A 15,019-nucleotide genomic window follows, 5' to 3' on the forward strand; every position below is an offset into this window, starting at 1 on the left:
GCATGTATTGACAAAGATTAAAGCATCTTCCCACATAACTATACTACTACTCTCACTCCTAACAAAATTAACTCCTCAATAATATATATTTCGAGTCCACATTTGGGTTTCCACAGTTGTTCAAAATATGTATTTTTTACCAGTTTTTTTTTACAAAAAACAAAAAAAGAGTATCTAATGAAAGAACACACAGTGCACTTGGGTGTCTGTTAAGTTCCCTCCCCCACTCTTTACTCTTTTTTTTCCAGCTTGATTGAGGTATAGTTAATAACTAATAATTGTATGTACTTGAGGTGTACATGACTTGATATATGTATACGTTATGAAACTATTACTGCAATCAAGCTAATTAACACATCTATTACTTCACCTCACTACCTGTGTGTGTGTGTGTCTGTGTGTGTGTCTGTGTGTGATGAGAACACTTTAGATCGACTGTTTTAGCAAATTTCAAGTATACTATACAATATTACTACCTATAGGTACCATGCTGTACATTAGCTCCCCAGAACTTCTTCATCTTATAACTGAAGGCATGTACCCTTTGACCAACACCTCCCTGTTTTCCCCACCCACTGTCTGGTAATCACCAGTCTACTCTCTGTTTCTGTGAGTTCAGCTTTTTTAGATTTCACATATAAGTGAGATAAGGCAGTATTTGGCTTCTTGAGTCTGGCTTGTTTCACTTAGCATAACGTACTCTAGGTTCATCTATGTTTTACAAATGACTGAATTTTCTTTTGTGTGTGTGGCTGAATAATATTCATGTGTGTGTGTACAAAACCCACATTTTCTTTATCCATTCATCCATCAATACACACTTAGATCATTTCTGTATCTTAGCTGTTGTGAGTAATGCTGCAGTGAACATGGAAGTGCAAATATCTCTTCAAGATACTGATTTCATTTCCTATGAATATATGTCCAGAAGTGGGATTGCTGGGTCATATGGTAATTGTTTTAATTTTTGGAGGAAACTTCATACTGTTTTCCATAATGATTGTACCAATTTACATTCCCACTAGCAGTCCACAAGGGCTCCATATTCTCCACATCCTCACCAACATTTGTTATCTCTCTTTTTTTTGGTAACAGCCAGGCTAGCAGGTGTCAGGTGATATCTAATTGTGATTTTGATTTGCATTCCCTGATGATTAGTGATGTTGAGCACCTTTTCATATAACTGTTAGCCACTTGGATGTCTTCTTTGGGAAAATGTCTATTCAGGTCCTCTGCCCATTTTTAATTGGATTATTTGTTTGTTTGGTTTTTACTTGTATGAGTTCCTTATATATTTTGGGTGTTAACCTATTATCAGATATGTGGTTTTCAAATATTTTCTTTCATTCTGTAGGTTGCATTTTCATTTCATTGATTATTTCTTTTGCTGTGCAAAAGCTTTTTTGGTTTGATGTAGTCCCACTTGTTTATGTTTTGCTTTTAAAGACCAAGCCAGTTGTCATATAAAACGTCCCACATTGTGGATTATCTCTTTCCTCATGAAGTCATTTACCTGATATTTCTTGTAAAATGGAAGTCAGATATTAGAGCTTGACTAAATTCAGGTTAAATATGTCATCAGTGTATTAAATATTACATCATGACAAAAGCATAGAGTGGTGAGTTGTTCTAACATCTGTGATGTAATTTGATCACCTGGCTAAGGTGTAACCCCAAGTTTGTGTTTGGGGAGTAATTAATAGGGTTATACTTTGGCATCTTGCAAAAGCCCTATTGCTTATTAATTTTTCACTTAATGGATTTAGAATCTGTTGAGAATTTTTGCCTGAATTAATTATTTCATTAGGATTTGTGAAATAAAATGTACATTGCTGATTACCCTCTTCAATGATCAATTTCCAATTTTCTCCAAGCAGTTTTTCCAATCTTAGATATGTTCTTTGAAATGTAAAAGGTCAAAAGTCCAAAATTTTTAATATCATAGTTTATTGTAATGGAAGAGTAGTAATTTTCCACTTTCTTTTGTCTTTTCAGCAAAATGGAAATTCAAATTTTTATAGGCCAATTGTTGAATCCTTTGAGGAAGCACCTCTACATGTTATGGTTTTCACTTACTTGGGATATGGAATTGGAACGCTGTTTGGCTATCTCAGAGATTTTTTGAGAAACTGGGGAATAGAAAAATGCAATGCAGCCATAGAGAGAGAAGAGCAAAAAGTACGTATGAACACCTCCCTGGGTCTATGTCAATGCCAATTCTTCTGTAAAGTGTTTTCACGAGTGGTGATGTGTGTACAGATCCTAAAAAGAGTGATACACTCAGGAACTATCCAGGGTAAATTCTGTTCCCCTGCACCCCATAAACCCCAAAACATTTCCTGTGTATTCACGCACTTGTTTTTTTACAAACATTTATTGAGCAACTACTATTTGCCAGACTGAACTAAAGGTTTTCTTATACATTATCATATTTAATTTTTATAACAATCCCATGATATAGACATTAGAATAGCATTTTAAAGGTGAAAAATCAAAATATAAGAGTGAGGACACGGGAGTGGAACTGTACTCTGGTCTTCTAGCTGTCAGTTGAGTATTATTTACATTCTATCCTGGAAGAGGAAAGTGTGTTTGAGTGAAATGTGGGACTTTTATTTCATCTAGGTGAGAGTTTCTCAACTTTGGCACTACTGACATTTCAGACTGGATAATTCTTTGATATGGGAGGCTGCCCTGTGCATTGTAGAATTTTTAACAGCATCCCTGACCTTTACCCACTAGATGCAATTAGCACTCCCCCACATACTTGTGACAATGAAAAATGCCTCCAGACATTGCCAAATTCCTCACAGAGTGCAAAATCACCCTGTGTAGAACCACTGATCTAGATACTTTCAATAATTAACCTATAAAAATCTACATCATCCCCTTTTCACATAGAGCTAACAGGACAACCTGGAAAATATTAAGAGACCTGTGAGCAGCCTGCTTCCTTTTAACATGTTTTCCAAAATTGGTTCAAATGATTTATGATGCCATGAATCTCTTTTTCCTAAAACTTGCTTTGGAATACACGATTGTGGCCATAGATTATTCCACATGATGGAACCTTGAACACATCAAAGCAAAGAACATAGGTAAGGCATGAACTTCAATATAATGAGAGAACTTCAAATCTTGTAACTTAGTGACTAGTACCCATGGTAAGCTAAACTCTTGTTACAGTAACATAACCATGAACAAATCATGTAGAACACTTATTTTGCAATTACCTTAAGTCAAGCCTATCACCTTCAGAAGAAAATCAGGCCCAGCTTTATTATTGTACTCTTTCCTACCTTTAGCAAGTATTTGAGTATATGCTCTCTACCAAGTAATGGAGGCTAATAGAGAAGAAACTATAGGTCCTTCCATGAGAGAATTTGAAGTCTGGTGTGCAAAACAGACTCACCAGCAAAACAAATGATAAAAAGTGATGATGGGGTGGAAGGTGACAAAGGAAACAGGGATCTGTGCCCTGTGATTCTCTTAAGAAGTCAGGAAGGCATGATATTGGGGCTTGCATGGGGAGCAGGAGTTTGCCTAGTGAGCAAGGGTGAGAAGGAAGACACTCTCTGAAGAGGGCACTGCTTGTGTCAAAGCATTCATTAACTCACTAATCAGGTCAGGTTCATTTGGAGCATGTATCTTGTGCCAGGCACTGTATTACAGTCTTGGAATATAGGAATAACTAAGGCAGGTAGTGGTTCTTGCCTTCAGAGAGCTAACCATTAAAAAAAGCAGTTGCAGTGGAATTTGATAAGAGGTACCATAGTGGTAAGTAGATGACATCAAGGAAGCAAAGAAGAGAAACATTTAACCTGAACTTGGTGTTCAGGGAAGACTTTTGGGAGGAAGAGAAAGGTAAATTGACATCTAAGGGCTGAAGAGTAAGTAGTAAGGCAAAGGGTGAGGCAAGATGAGCTGGAAGGAGTCTTCAGGGAGAGGAAATATGGTGCAAAATGGCCCAGAGGTCAGAGAAAGCATTGTACGTTTAAGGAACCAATGAATTCTAATGACCAGAGTGTTGCGAGTGAGAGTGGGAGCATGTGGGGAGAAAGATTGCTTGAGAGGCAAGCAGGCACCATACTATAATGGGTTTTTATAAGCCATGGACATTTATTAGAACAATGGGGAGGCATTGAAGGATTTCAGGCAGAGGAATGCAGATTTGCAGATCAGAAAGATCATGTTCGCTGCCTTATAAAAAATGGATTTACAGAACGACAATATAGGGGCCAAAAAAAACAGTTAAGAGGCTGAGGCAGAAGTCCAGTTTCAAAAAAAATATCTAGATGAGCCCTTGGGCTGGGACCAGGGTAGTGATAATAGGGATGGTGATAATAGACAAGGCCAAGAGAGGTTTAAGAGATGGAGTTAGGATTACTCAGCTATAAGAAAGAAGGAAACCATGCCCTTTGCAGCAGCATGGATGGGCCTAGAGATTATCATACTAAGTGAAGTAAGTCAGACAGAGAAAAACAAATATACGATATCACTTATATGTGGCATCTAAACAAATGATACAAATGAACTTATTTACAAAATAGAAATAGACTCACAGACAGAAACAAACTTATGGTTACCAAAGAGGAAAGAGCCGGTGAGGGATAAATTAGGAGGTTGGGATTAACAGATACACACTACTATATACAAAATAGATAAACAATAATGACCTATTGTGTAGCACAGGGAACTATATTCAATATCTTGTAATAACCTGTAATCTGAAAAGAATATATATATATATATATATATATATATATATATATATATATATATATATATGTATAACTGAATCACTTTGCTGTAAGCCTGAAACTAGTACAACTTTATAAATCAACTATACTTCAATAAAAAAAGAAAAGAGATGGAGTTAGGGATGATTGATTAGACTTAGGAAATTAGGGAGATGTACAAATCAAAGCCCACACTAGGTTTATGACTTGGACAACTGGGTACAAAGAAGGAGGTATCATTTATTGAGATGAAAAATAGAGAAGGAAGATCCAGTTGGAGGGAGAAAGTGGTCAGTTCACTTTTTGACAAGTTGAGTTTAAAGAACTGGCAGCTATAGAGGTCTAGACCTCCAGAGAAAAGCTTTGGATGCATATTGTGACATCTTTGGTATATCTGGAGTGTTATTAAATTAATCAAAGCCATAGAAGTGGAGTGGATGTGATCTCCCAGGGAAAGTCCATGGAAGAAAAAAAAGAAAGGCTGAGAAGAGGACAGAGAACTTTAGAGAAAATAATAGACGTTAGAGATGGAATTCCAATTCAAGACTAGAAACAATGTGACAATAAAAAGCCTTGTAATAGTTAGGGAAGAGATAATTTGTGCTTGAGTTGAGGAGGAGGCAGATGGAATGTAGAAAAAGGAACTAATTATAAAGACATTTAGGAGGTAGAATCAACAAGTCTTGGTGGTTGAGTGTATGGAAAATAAGACAGAGGAGGAAACCAGGATAATCCCAATTTCTACTTTGGTCAGAAATGAGAATGGTAGTGGCATACCTGTCACTTGATTACTGAATCAGTAATACTAAGTGAAATGAAGAAAAAAAGAAAAATCTCCCTCCAAGAGAGCACTAAAAAATCACAGACCCAGAGCACCTGCTACCTCAATAGACTTCATTAATAATCAGAAGACACTAACAAGGAAAAAGACAACCCAGACAGATACAACGGTTCAACATTTTGCTTAAATTCTTCCTTTAACCCTTCAAAGGCAACTTTAGGGTTGAACTGCAATTTATTAAAGATCTCTAGATACGTTACTTTCTCAATGATGTCATGGCCCACCTTTGCTAAATCCAGAAAAGGATGTCAGCAAATATAATCAAAGGAATATCAAGCATCGTCAGAGATGTTAAAAACTTCAAGCACAGCCACATGTCTCAATCCTGATGGCTTGATAGTAGGTTCAGCAAGACCCACTCCATGTAGTCCCGGCTGGTATAAAACATATCAGTTGCAATTTCACATTCATATTAGATCCAGTTAGTCCCAGCACCCCTACAAGTAAATCCCAGACATTTCTGGCCCATTCCCAGAGATTTTTACTCACACATGAAACAAAGGGGGTTCAGCAAGTTGTAACTGTAGATTAAACTGTAAATCTCCAAATGTTTGCATGAAGTAAAACTTGCTCTTTTGCATCCACACTTGGCATTCTGAAACAACAGCAGGATTCACCCAGAGGGACTTTCTTCCGAGTGTTTTGAAGGATGGGGTCCATGAAGGTCACTGGGTATGAGATATGGTTTTGTCCAAAGAAAACAGACCGCCCAAGCACTGGGCTTCCTGTTTGGATCTGGGTGGGTCCAAAATGAAAGAGTTTCTCTGTGGTTTCCCATTATCCAGCAGCTTGTAGGATGGGAATACTTCAATACCTTCAGTCTCTTCTCAACTAACAGCCAACATAATCTTTTTAAACCCAAGTGGGTTCCCATGGTATCTCTGGCCAAAACCCCTTAATGCCTTCCCTTCTCACTCAGAGTAAGAGCCAGAACTAGCCAAGGTGTTATAGAATGAAGCCCCCTCTATGAGCCTTGTCACTCTTCTTCAAACACTAGTGCCTCCTTGCTCTTTTTGAAACACAGCCCACCCACACCTACCTCTTGGATTTCTCACTTGCCTTTCCCTCTGCCCGGAGTGGTCCTCCCTCAGGTATCAGCACGACTCACTCCCTCACTTCCTTGATTAAGTACACCAAGAAATCAACAGCTTTAAATGCAGCAGGAATCACTAGCAGTGGTATCCCCAATCTCCCCAACCAGGCTTGGTTCCAGATACCTTCTGGCTGCTTCTAAAAAGCAAATGCACCCTCACAAGGAATGAATATTTTCCATGAGTGCATCTAGCATTAGAGTGTGTGTCATAGGTCAGGAAAAATCTCCAAAAGCAAAGTTTGAGAAATACTTTTTAAAATAAAACCATCAGTAAAATCAGATTACAGCCTCCTGGAGTGAGTCCTCAGGTCAACATTTCTTTGGATATGTATAAATATACAAATATCCAAACACACACACACAATTTCTGATGTGTCATTAAAACGTTAGTCAAATCATTTTTATAGTTTTTTTTACAATATAGACCTCTCTGCTTCCCTTAGCAAGAAGGAATCTGCAAAAGTAGATTTGTAGCAAGAATAGATCTCGTTAAGGTAGAGCTTTGCTAATGTCTATCAACTAGTGCTAATCCAATGTGTGAAATGAACGGTTTATGACAAGCCCCTTCTCATGTCTTTTTTTCCCTTTCCTTTTTATTGTGGAAATAGCCAGCAAAAGCGATCTCTTTGTTCATCCTTCCTTTCTTTTTCATGCACTTATTTACACATATGCTCACTTGCACTTACCCTGTCCTTTCCTTAACATAAATGGGTTCATATCATACATAATGTTGTGTGACTGCCTCTTTTTTCACCTAACTATACGCTGGAGATCTTTACCATTTCCTCTTATGATTATTATTTGGGTACAATTTTTTGATGATGGTGATATTTGAATACTATCTTTTTTCCCTAGCCCATATTCTAATTAGTTATTGATGGCATATAGGAAAGCTCTTTATATTTTCATATTTTAAGTCAAATGCTGTCACCTTAGTTGTCACAGCTTCTCAGATAGTCGTACTGGAATTTCTTGTAATTTCCCACATGTGCCATGAAAAACTGTGCATTGTCTTTTGGTCTATTACAATAAACTTGTTATGTTACTCGAATCCCCTAGATTTATTTTTTGTCTACTCAAACTTATAATTTCAGAGAAATGTATATTAATGCCTTTCACTGTGATTGTGGATTTCTTAGTCTTTTTTTTTTTTCTTATGTGTTTCAACGTAACTGTCAGGTACACAAAAGACCATGGCTCTTATAGTTCTTGGTGGATTTTTTTCCTTTTATCATGCTTTCACCTTGTACTCTATTTTGCCTGATATTAATATGTATATATCTGCTTTTTCTTCAAGAGTCATCTATTTTCAGTCTTCATCAATTTCAGAAATGTATGTCTCTTATGAGAAGCATATAGATTTATTTTTAAAACAAATGTGAAAGCTTCCGTATTTTAATAATATAACCTATGAGCAATTACTTACTTGAACCATATGAAATTGCTATTTTTATAGGTCAAAAAGAGTCAAACTTCAGCAATTCCATATGGTTGAACCTAATATTTTAATTACTCATTTGCTTAAAATTATTCCTGCCATCTTTATATTTTACATTCACATTTTCTGTTGTTTATTTTTAATTTTAAAATTTTAATATTTCTCCTTTCATATTTTTGGTACATTTGATAGAGTTTTCTTTGTTCTGCATTTTTTTTCTCCTTGTCCCTGTTAGGAAGTTATATATAATATATCCCTCACTGGTTTTTTATGGTTCTCTTAGAATATTTAACACATATATTTAGATTTTAGTTACCATTATTTAGTAACTAGAGTCTTCCCCTGACCAGGAGAAGAATTTAATAAAGTTTCACTTTCTTTCTCCCACATACCCATTCTCCATGTTGTCATTTATTTGTGAATTTTTAGTTTCTGTTTCTTTATACTACAAATATAACACTACTTGGGCTAAACCATATTCCATCAGTTTCTTCACTCACTATTTTTTCTGGCATCTGTCTTCCTACATAGTTATTTCATTGTATTATTGAAGTACATGCTCAATTATTATAGAAAATAGAGTTAAACTCAAGACTCCTTACATATATTGGAAAGTTTTTACTTGGATTTTCACATTTGTTTGCTGGCTTGGCTGATTATAGGATCTTAAGTTCAAAATAATTTTCCCTCATACTCTCTTCCACCATTGTCACCTAAGAAAAGTCCAAAGCAGTCTAATTCATATTCCCTTATCTATAAACTGCCTTTCCCCCTTCTCTGAAGCCTTTTGAGATTCTTCCCTTTGACTTCTGAAATTTAACCAGGATGTAGCTTGGCATGGGTTTTCCTTATTTGCTCTATTCAGGACCTGATAGACTATTTACGTCGTAGGATTCAAAACTTCCTTCCTCTCTGGAACTTGCCCCTCCTCCTCCTCCTTTTTTTTTAACTTCCTTTTCCTCATCTTTCACCTCATCTCCTCCTTCCTTCAATCTTGCAAATCCTTCTAGGAAGATATTGGACCTTCTGAATCTGTCCTTCATATCTCTTGACTTTTCCTTCATATTTTCTTTTCTGTGTCCTGGAATGATCAGTCAACTTACTATGCTAGTTTATTAATTTACTTCTCAGCTGTGTTCATTGTACTTTTGAACATTTAATTTTTTAAAAAGATCCATTGTTTTGTTGTGTCTTTCTAAACACGTTACTTACATATTTTTAAATTCTTTTTCTGTTTGCTCTATGAAGTCTTTTCACTAAATGTCAGCTCTGTTTATTGAATTTGGTGCCTCTTATTGTGCTAGTTTTCCTGTAATACTGATGACATTTTGTTTTACACTCATTTTTTAATTTAGGAATTCTTATTTGCTTACACATTCACCTGTCTTGAGTGATTGTAGAAAGAAAATGGAATGTGCTGCCTGGACCAGGGGCTTGTGTTCTTGCCATGTGGTCTCCCCACCTCTCTACAGTGGGGTCTTGTTCTTCCAGTCAGTTCTTGCTGCCCATCACAGTGCTTTGTGCTGTGGACAATGCAACTGCTTCTTACTTATTAACCCAATAAAAGAAGAACAAAGAGATATTGCTTCATAAATCACCCAGGGTATCAACTTCTTGTAGTTATCGACTCTTGGCTTTAAGGATCCCTACAGTTAGTGTATGTCCATATCAGTCTTCTCTGTAAATATTTTAGAGCTATGGTTTCCTGTGGTCTTATTTCTGCATTGAGCAGATCTTATTTATGTTCTATCCTTTGTGATCCTTCAATATTTCTTTTTTTTATTTTTTAACTTTTTTTTTTTTTTTTTTTGCGGTACGTGGGCCTCTCACTGTTGTGGCCTCTCCCGTTGTGGAGCACAGGCTCCGGATGCTCAGGCTCACCGGCCATGGCTCACGGGCCTAGCTGCTCCACAGCATGTGGGATCTTCCCAGACCGGGGCATGAACCCGTATCCCCTGCATTGGCAGGCGGACTCTCAACCACTGCACCACCGGGGAAGCCCGTCCTTCAATATTTCTGATTCATTGATGATTTATAAATTTATAAATTTATTCTGGTTTTTAAGTATCTACTTTTTGTCATTTCACAGAGCTTTTAGATGATTGGTAGAATACATACAAGCACTGAATCTGCCATCTTTATTCAACCTTCCTCTAATTTCTTAATAAGAAAAATTAAATTTAGCCATCCTTACTTTGTGTTTCTCATACTTCAAAGAACTGTCTATAATACAGTTACCCTTCCCAACAAAAAGGAAAACACAAACATATTTTATTATTATTCTGAGCTCAACCCTGGTAGGAGAAACAGCTGTTTCTCAAGAGGAAATAATGATAAAAAATGAAATATTAGGTGAGAACAGAAGCATCAATGTAGGCACAAATGAAAAACTATGTTTGATAATGATTCTTTCTCTCTCTACAAATCCATGATTCTATTTGCTACTGAATGGGCAAGTAGTTAAATCAAAAAAAGAAGGGATATGCTTCCAAATTTGTAGTATTTTTTACAATGTGCCATGGATATGTTCTCTTCAATCCCTTTTAAATACCTATCCCTGCAGCATGATTTATTCAAAAGAGCATTGGTTATAGAACTGGGTACAAATCCCAATCTGTCCACTCAGATTTTCTGACTTTCTGTTGAATTGTCTATAAAAGTAAGATTGATATATCTATAACACTTGGAAAATGATAAGGTACGCTACAAGCTTAACAGTGGAAAAAGGAAGAATGTCATATTGTAGGAGAAACAAAGGCACTTTTGTGGCTGCCTTATTAGGTTTTGTTCAACCTTCCTATATCCTGCTCCCAAAAATGACTATGTCCTTGTGGCCTGGGGTTCACTCTCACATTTAGCCTTTTGCGTCAGGAAGAAAAATATAGTGAGTAGGCCATGTGACGAGTTAAATCTTCAGCTAGATAAGGATACATCCCATTGCAGTGCTTCTGTTTTTTCAATATCTACTCCAGTTTCATTTTTTGGTATAATAACAAAACTGTGGGAGGCTTACCTGAGACTAGAAGACAGTGACCTTTGGAAGGCATTGACTGCTCCTGAAGAAACCTCACTGGTGCTCAAAAGAATGGGTTGGGGTGAAAATACACCCACACAGAGGCAGGAAGCTCACTGGTGCAGAGGAATAGGAGAACTGTACCCTCAAAGCAGGCCTTCTTCTCTGGACCAGATCTTTTTTTTATTTTATTTCATACTGGAGTATGGTTGATTAACAATGTAGTGTTAGTTTTGGGTATACAGCAAAGTGATTCAGTTTTATACATATACATGTATCTGTTGTTTTTCAAATTCTTTTTCCACTTAGCTTATTACAGAGTATTGAGCAGAGTTCCCTGTGCAATACAGTGGGTCCTTGTTGGTTATCTATTTTAAATATAGCAGAGAGTACATGTCAATCCCAAACTCCCAATCTATCCCTCCCCTCAACCGTTCCCCCCTGGTAACCGTACGTTAGTTCTCTAAGTCTGTGAGTCTGTTTCTGTTTTGTAAATACGTTCATTTGTGTGGTTTTTTTCTTTAGATTCAGCATATAAGCAATATCATGTGATATTTGTCTTTCTCTGTCTGCCTTACTTCACTTAGTATGATCATCTCCAGGTCCATCCCCGTTGCGGCTAATGGCATATTCTTGAATTTTAAGAAGGTTCCCAAGTTCAATTCTCCCTCTCGGGAACACTGGGATTCGTTGTCTCCAACACTCATTTGGGGACTTGTATTTTGCTGTCATTTTTGTTACTTTTATTTGTCACAGGTTTTACTTCCCCCCCTAAAAGGTAAGTTCTTTGGAGGTGGAGGACTCACAGAGTTATTTGTGGACCCCACCCAACCCCTTACCCAAGAACCTTGCTCAAAATATTTGATGGAATATTTGATGGAATATTTTCATGGCTCCTCCATGTCTTTTAGTGTCAATTGCAAAAGAACTACAAAAAGCAAGAGACCAAAGGTAAACTTCTGCCTCTGTTATAACAGGATTTTGTGCCGCTGTATCAAAGCTTTGAGAATTTTTATACACGGAACCTTTACATGAGAATCAGAGACAACTGGAACCGGCCCATCTGCAGTGCCCCGGGGCCTCTGTTCGATGTGATGGAGAGGGTGTCAGATGACTACAACTGGACGTTTAGGTGAGGCAGCCACCTGGAGGGGCTTGGTTAAAAGAAATCCTTTCAAGGAAATTCTAGCATGGGCACCAGATTACAAATCTGAAAAAAACACAAAGCAATAGAACAGCTGCTCTTCCATCATTCAGCCCTTTGCAAGCCCTCATGATGCCAACGGGAGAAGTCACAGCAATTAAGTTGCCAAGCGCAGCTTACCTGTATTGCGCTTAAAGAGGAATCAGTGGCAGAAGTTTCAGGATACACAGAGCCAGCTGGGGAGAGTCCTTTTTGGCTTTATTGACAAATTGTGTACCCTCCTACTTCCTGCTGAGGGAGCCAGTGATGACCATGGCTCTTCCTGATTTAGAAAGTCCTTGCTGAAATTTAAACCAGAGCACAGATGTCACGAAAGCAAGCACCCAAGACAAATCAGGGCTGAGTAATACTCCATGGCCTGGAAACCTTTTCCTAATTCTCTGCCCAGCTTCATTATGAGGTGACTCTCCTCTAAGGACAAATCATTTTCTGGTGACAACAAGGCAAATCAAAAAGAAAAGATGTGACTTGGGCCAAACTCAAGGTCTCTTTGTGAGAGTCTTTTCTGGGGCGCTAGGATGATATTAAATGAGAAAGCCCTTTGTGTTCACCTTCCCTTCTCTCTGCAGATTTACTGGAAGGATCATCAAAGATGTCATCAATATGGGTTCCTATAACTTCCTTGGCCTGGCAGCCAAGTACGATGAATCTATGAAAACAGTAAAGGATGTTTTAGAGACGTATGGCCTGGGCGTGGGCAGCACCAGACATGAAATGGGTATGTACATTCACTATTTTGAAATATTTTTCCAGTTGGGTCTCAGATTCCTTGTGGCTACTTCTCAAATCTAGATCATATCTAGACTGTGTGCCTCAAAATGCTGTTATAAAAAGGAAAAGGTATATAACGGTCTTTTTGGAAATTTCACACATTATGCTCTTACTAGGCAGTTATTAAAGATTTTAATTCTCCAGAGTAAAAAAAAAAATTGTTCTTTCCTGACCACATTATCTAAAAAAGCAGCTATAATGCTTCTTCCATCTGGTCCTTTTCTGGGTCTTTTTTTCTTCCACGTTTCTTTTTAACAGCTTTTTTGAGTTATAATTGCTATTCAAAGAAAACCATTGTACTTATTTAGTATATATAATTTAATGAATTTGGACATATGCATATACCTGTGAAACCATCACCACAATCAAGGTGATAAACATATCCATTACCTCAGAAAGTGTCATATCGCCCTCCTTTTAATGGTAAGAATGCTTAAATGAGATCGATCCTTTTTTCTATTTTTTCCCCTAAATAAAATTTTATTTTATTTTTACTTATTGAAGTAAAGTTGACTTATAATATTATATTAGTTTCAGGGGAAACCCTAGTAATTCTGTATTTAGAGATCTACCCTTTTAACAAATGTTCAAGGGCACAGTACAGAATTGTTCCAGGAACTGTGTGATAGAGCAGGTCTCTAGAACTTACTCGTCCTGTATCACAGAAGCTTCGTACCCATTGAACAACAACTTCTCCTTTGGATTTGGCTCTTTCTCCCACTTTTCTTAATGATGCCTATCACTGATCTTGCTTTTGTACTTGTATATTGCCCATCTCTGCTCCTGCAACATAAGCTCCATGAAGGGAGGAATGGGTCTTATTGTCTTGTGTTGAATGAATGAATGATGAATGAATTAATGAATGGGAAAGATGAAATTGACTGCTTTTTTTTTTTTTTTTTTTTTTTTTTTGCGGTACGCGGGCCTCTCACTGTTGTGGCCTCTCTCGTTGCGGAGCACAGGCTCTGGACGCGCAGGCCCAGCAGCCATGGCTCATGGGCCTAGCCGCTCCGCGGCATGTGGGATCTTCCCAGACCAGGGCACGAACCCGTGTCCCCTGCATCGGCAGGTGGACTCTCAACCACTGTGCCACCAGGGAAGCCCAGGACTGCCTATTTATTTCTTTTTTTAGCTGAAACATTTTTCTCGTAGAGGAGTAAGATCTTTGGGAAGGAAACTTCTGCTCACCTCACTTCCGGGAGGATGAGCGGAGCAAGCTTGTTCCTGTGGCCTGCTTCGCTCTTCCTGGCCCACTGTCTTCTCCTATATTATCTCATGTGTTCCTCACAAAGCCCCGTGCTGTGCAGGGCAGCACAGGTGGTGTTACTCCCATCTTCCAGAGGAGGAAACTGAGGACCACAGTGACTCAGTGATGTGCCCATGGTGGCCAGTGACCCATCCTAACTCCCGGGGTTGCTCAGCTTTCCTACTAAGCAGTTTCCCATCCAGGATAATGTATGCAGAGCTCACTAGGTCAGTTTCAGGCCTAAGAATCAGAGGTAAATCTGTTAAAAATGGATTTTCCATTCATGAAAAATGAGCCGCATGCCTCTCTCAGATAACCCCTTGGCAGAAGGCCTTTAAAAACATGTAATTATTCAGACCTGTGCAATAAATAGCCATTCAGATTGAACAAAATCAGCTTCTTATCCACATAGCCAGTAAATACTTAATTAAAACTCCAGAGTGTATAAGTAGTTGCCCAGATTTCTTAGGAAAGACACGGTATCTTTATTTTGATGCATGAGGGCTGGAGAAATAAGAAGGGAGTGAAAGAAAGTTTCTACTCCTTTAGAAGAGCTGGGTCACCCACAGGACCCCACTTGGAGGTGGGACCGAGACTGGAAGGACACACCCCTCAAAAGAGACACAGAGGCAGCAACCTTTGGGGATGTTGCCTCTGGTGCTGGTGACACCAAA

The 15,019-nt window shown here is 38.0% G+C and overlaps 1 protein-coding gene across 2 annotated transcripts in view; it reads left to right on the plus strand.

The window, feature by feature from the left end:
- SPTLC3 (serine palmitoyltransferase long chain base subunit 3) overlaps positions 1–15,019 on the plus strand; it is a 132,324-nt gene that overhangs the window by 22,417 nt on the left and 94,888 nt on the right. For both annotated transcript variants that reach the window (XM_081257868.1, XM_081257869.1), the window contains 3 exons: positions 1,996–2,178; positions 12,102–12,256; positions 12,898–13,046. In XM_081257868.1, the coding sequence (XP_081113994.1) occupies positions 1,996–2,178; positions 12,102–12,256; positions 12,898–13,046 (487 nt within the window). The remainder of the gene's footprint in view (positions 1–1,995; positions 2,179–12,101; positions 12,257–12,897; positions 13,047–15,019) is intronic.

The sequence above is a fragment of the Mesoplodon bidens genome, assembly GCF_964165515.1.
Source record: "Mesoplodon bidens genome assembly, chromosome: 15".
NCBI classification, from domain to species: domain Eukaryota; kingdom Metazoa; phylum Chordata; class Mammalia; order Artiodactyla; family Ziphiidae; genus Mesoplodon; species Mesoplodon bidens.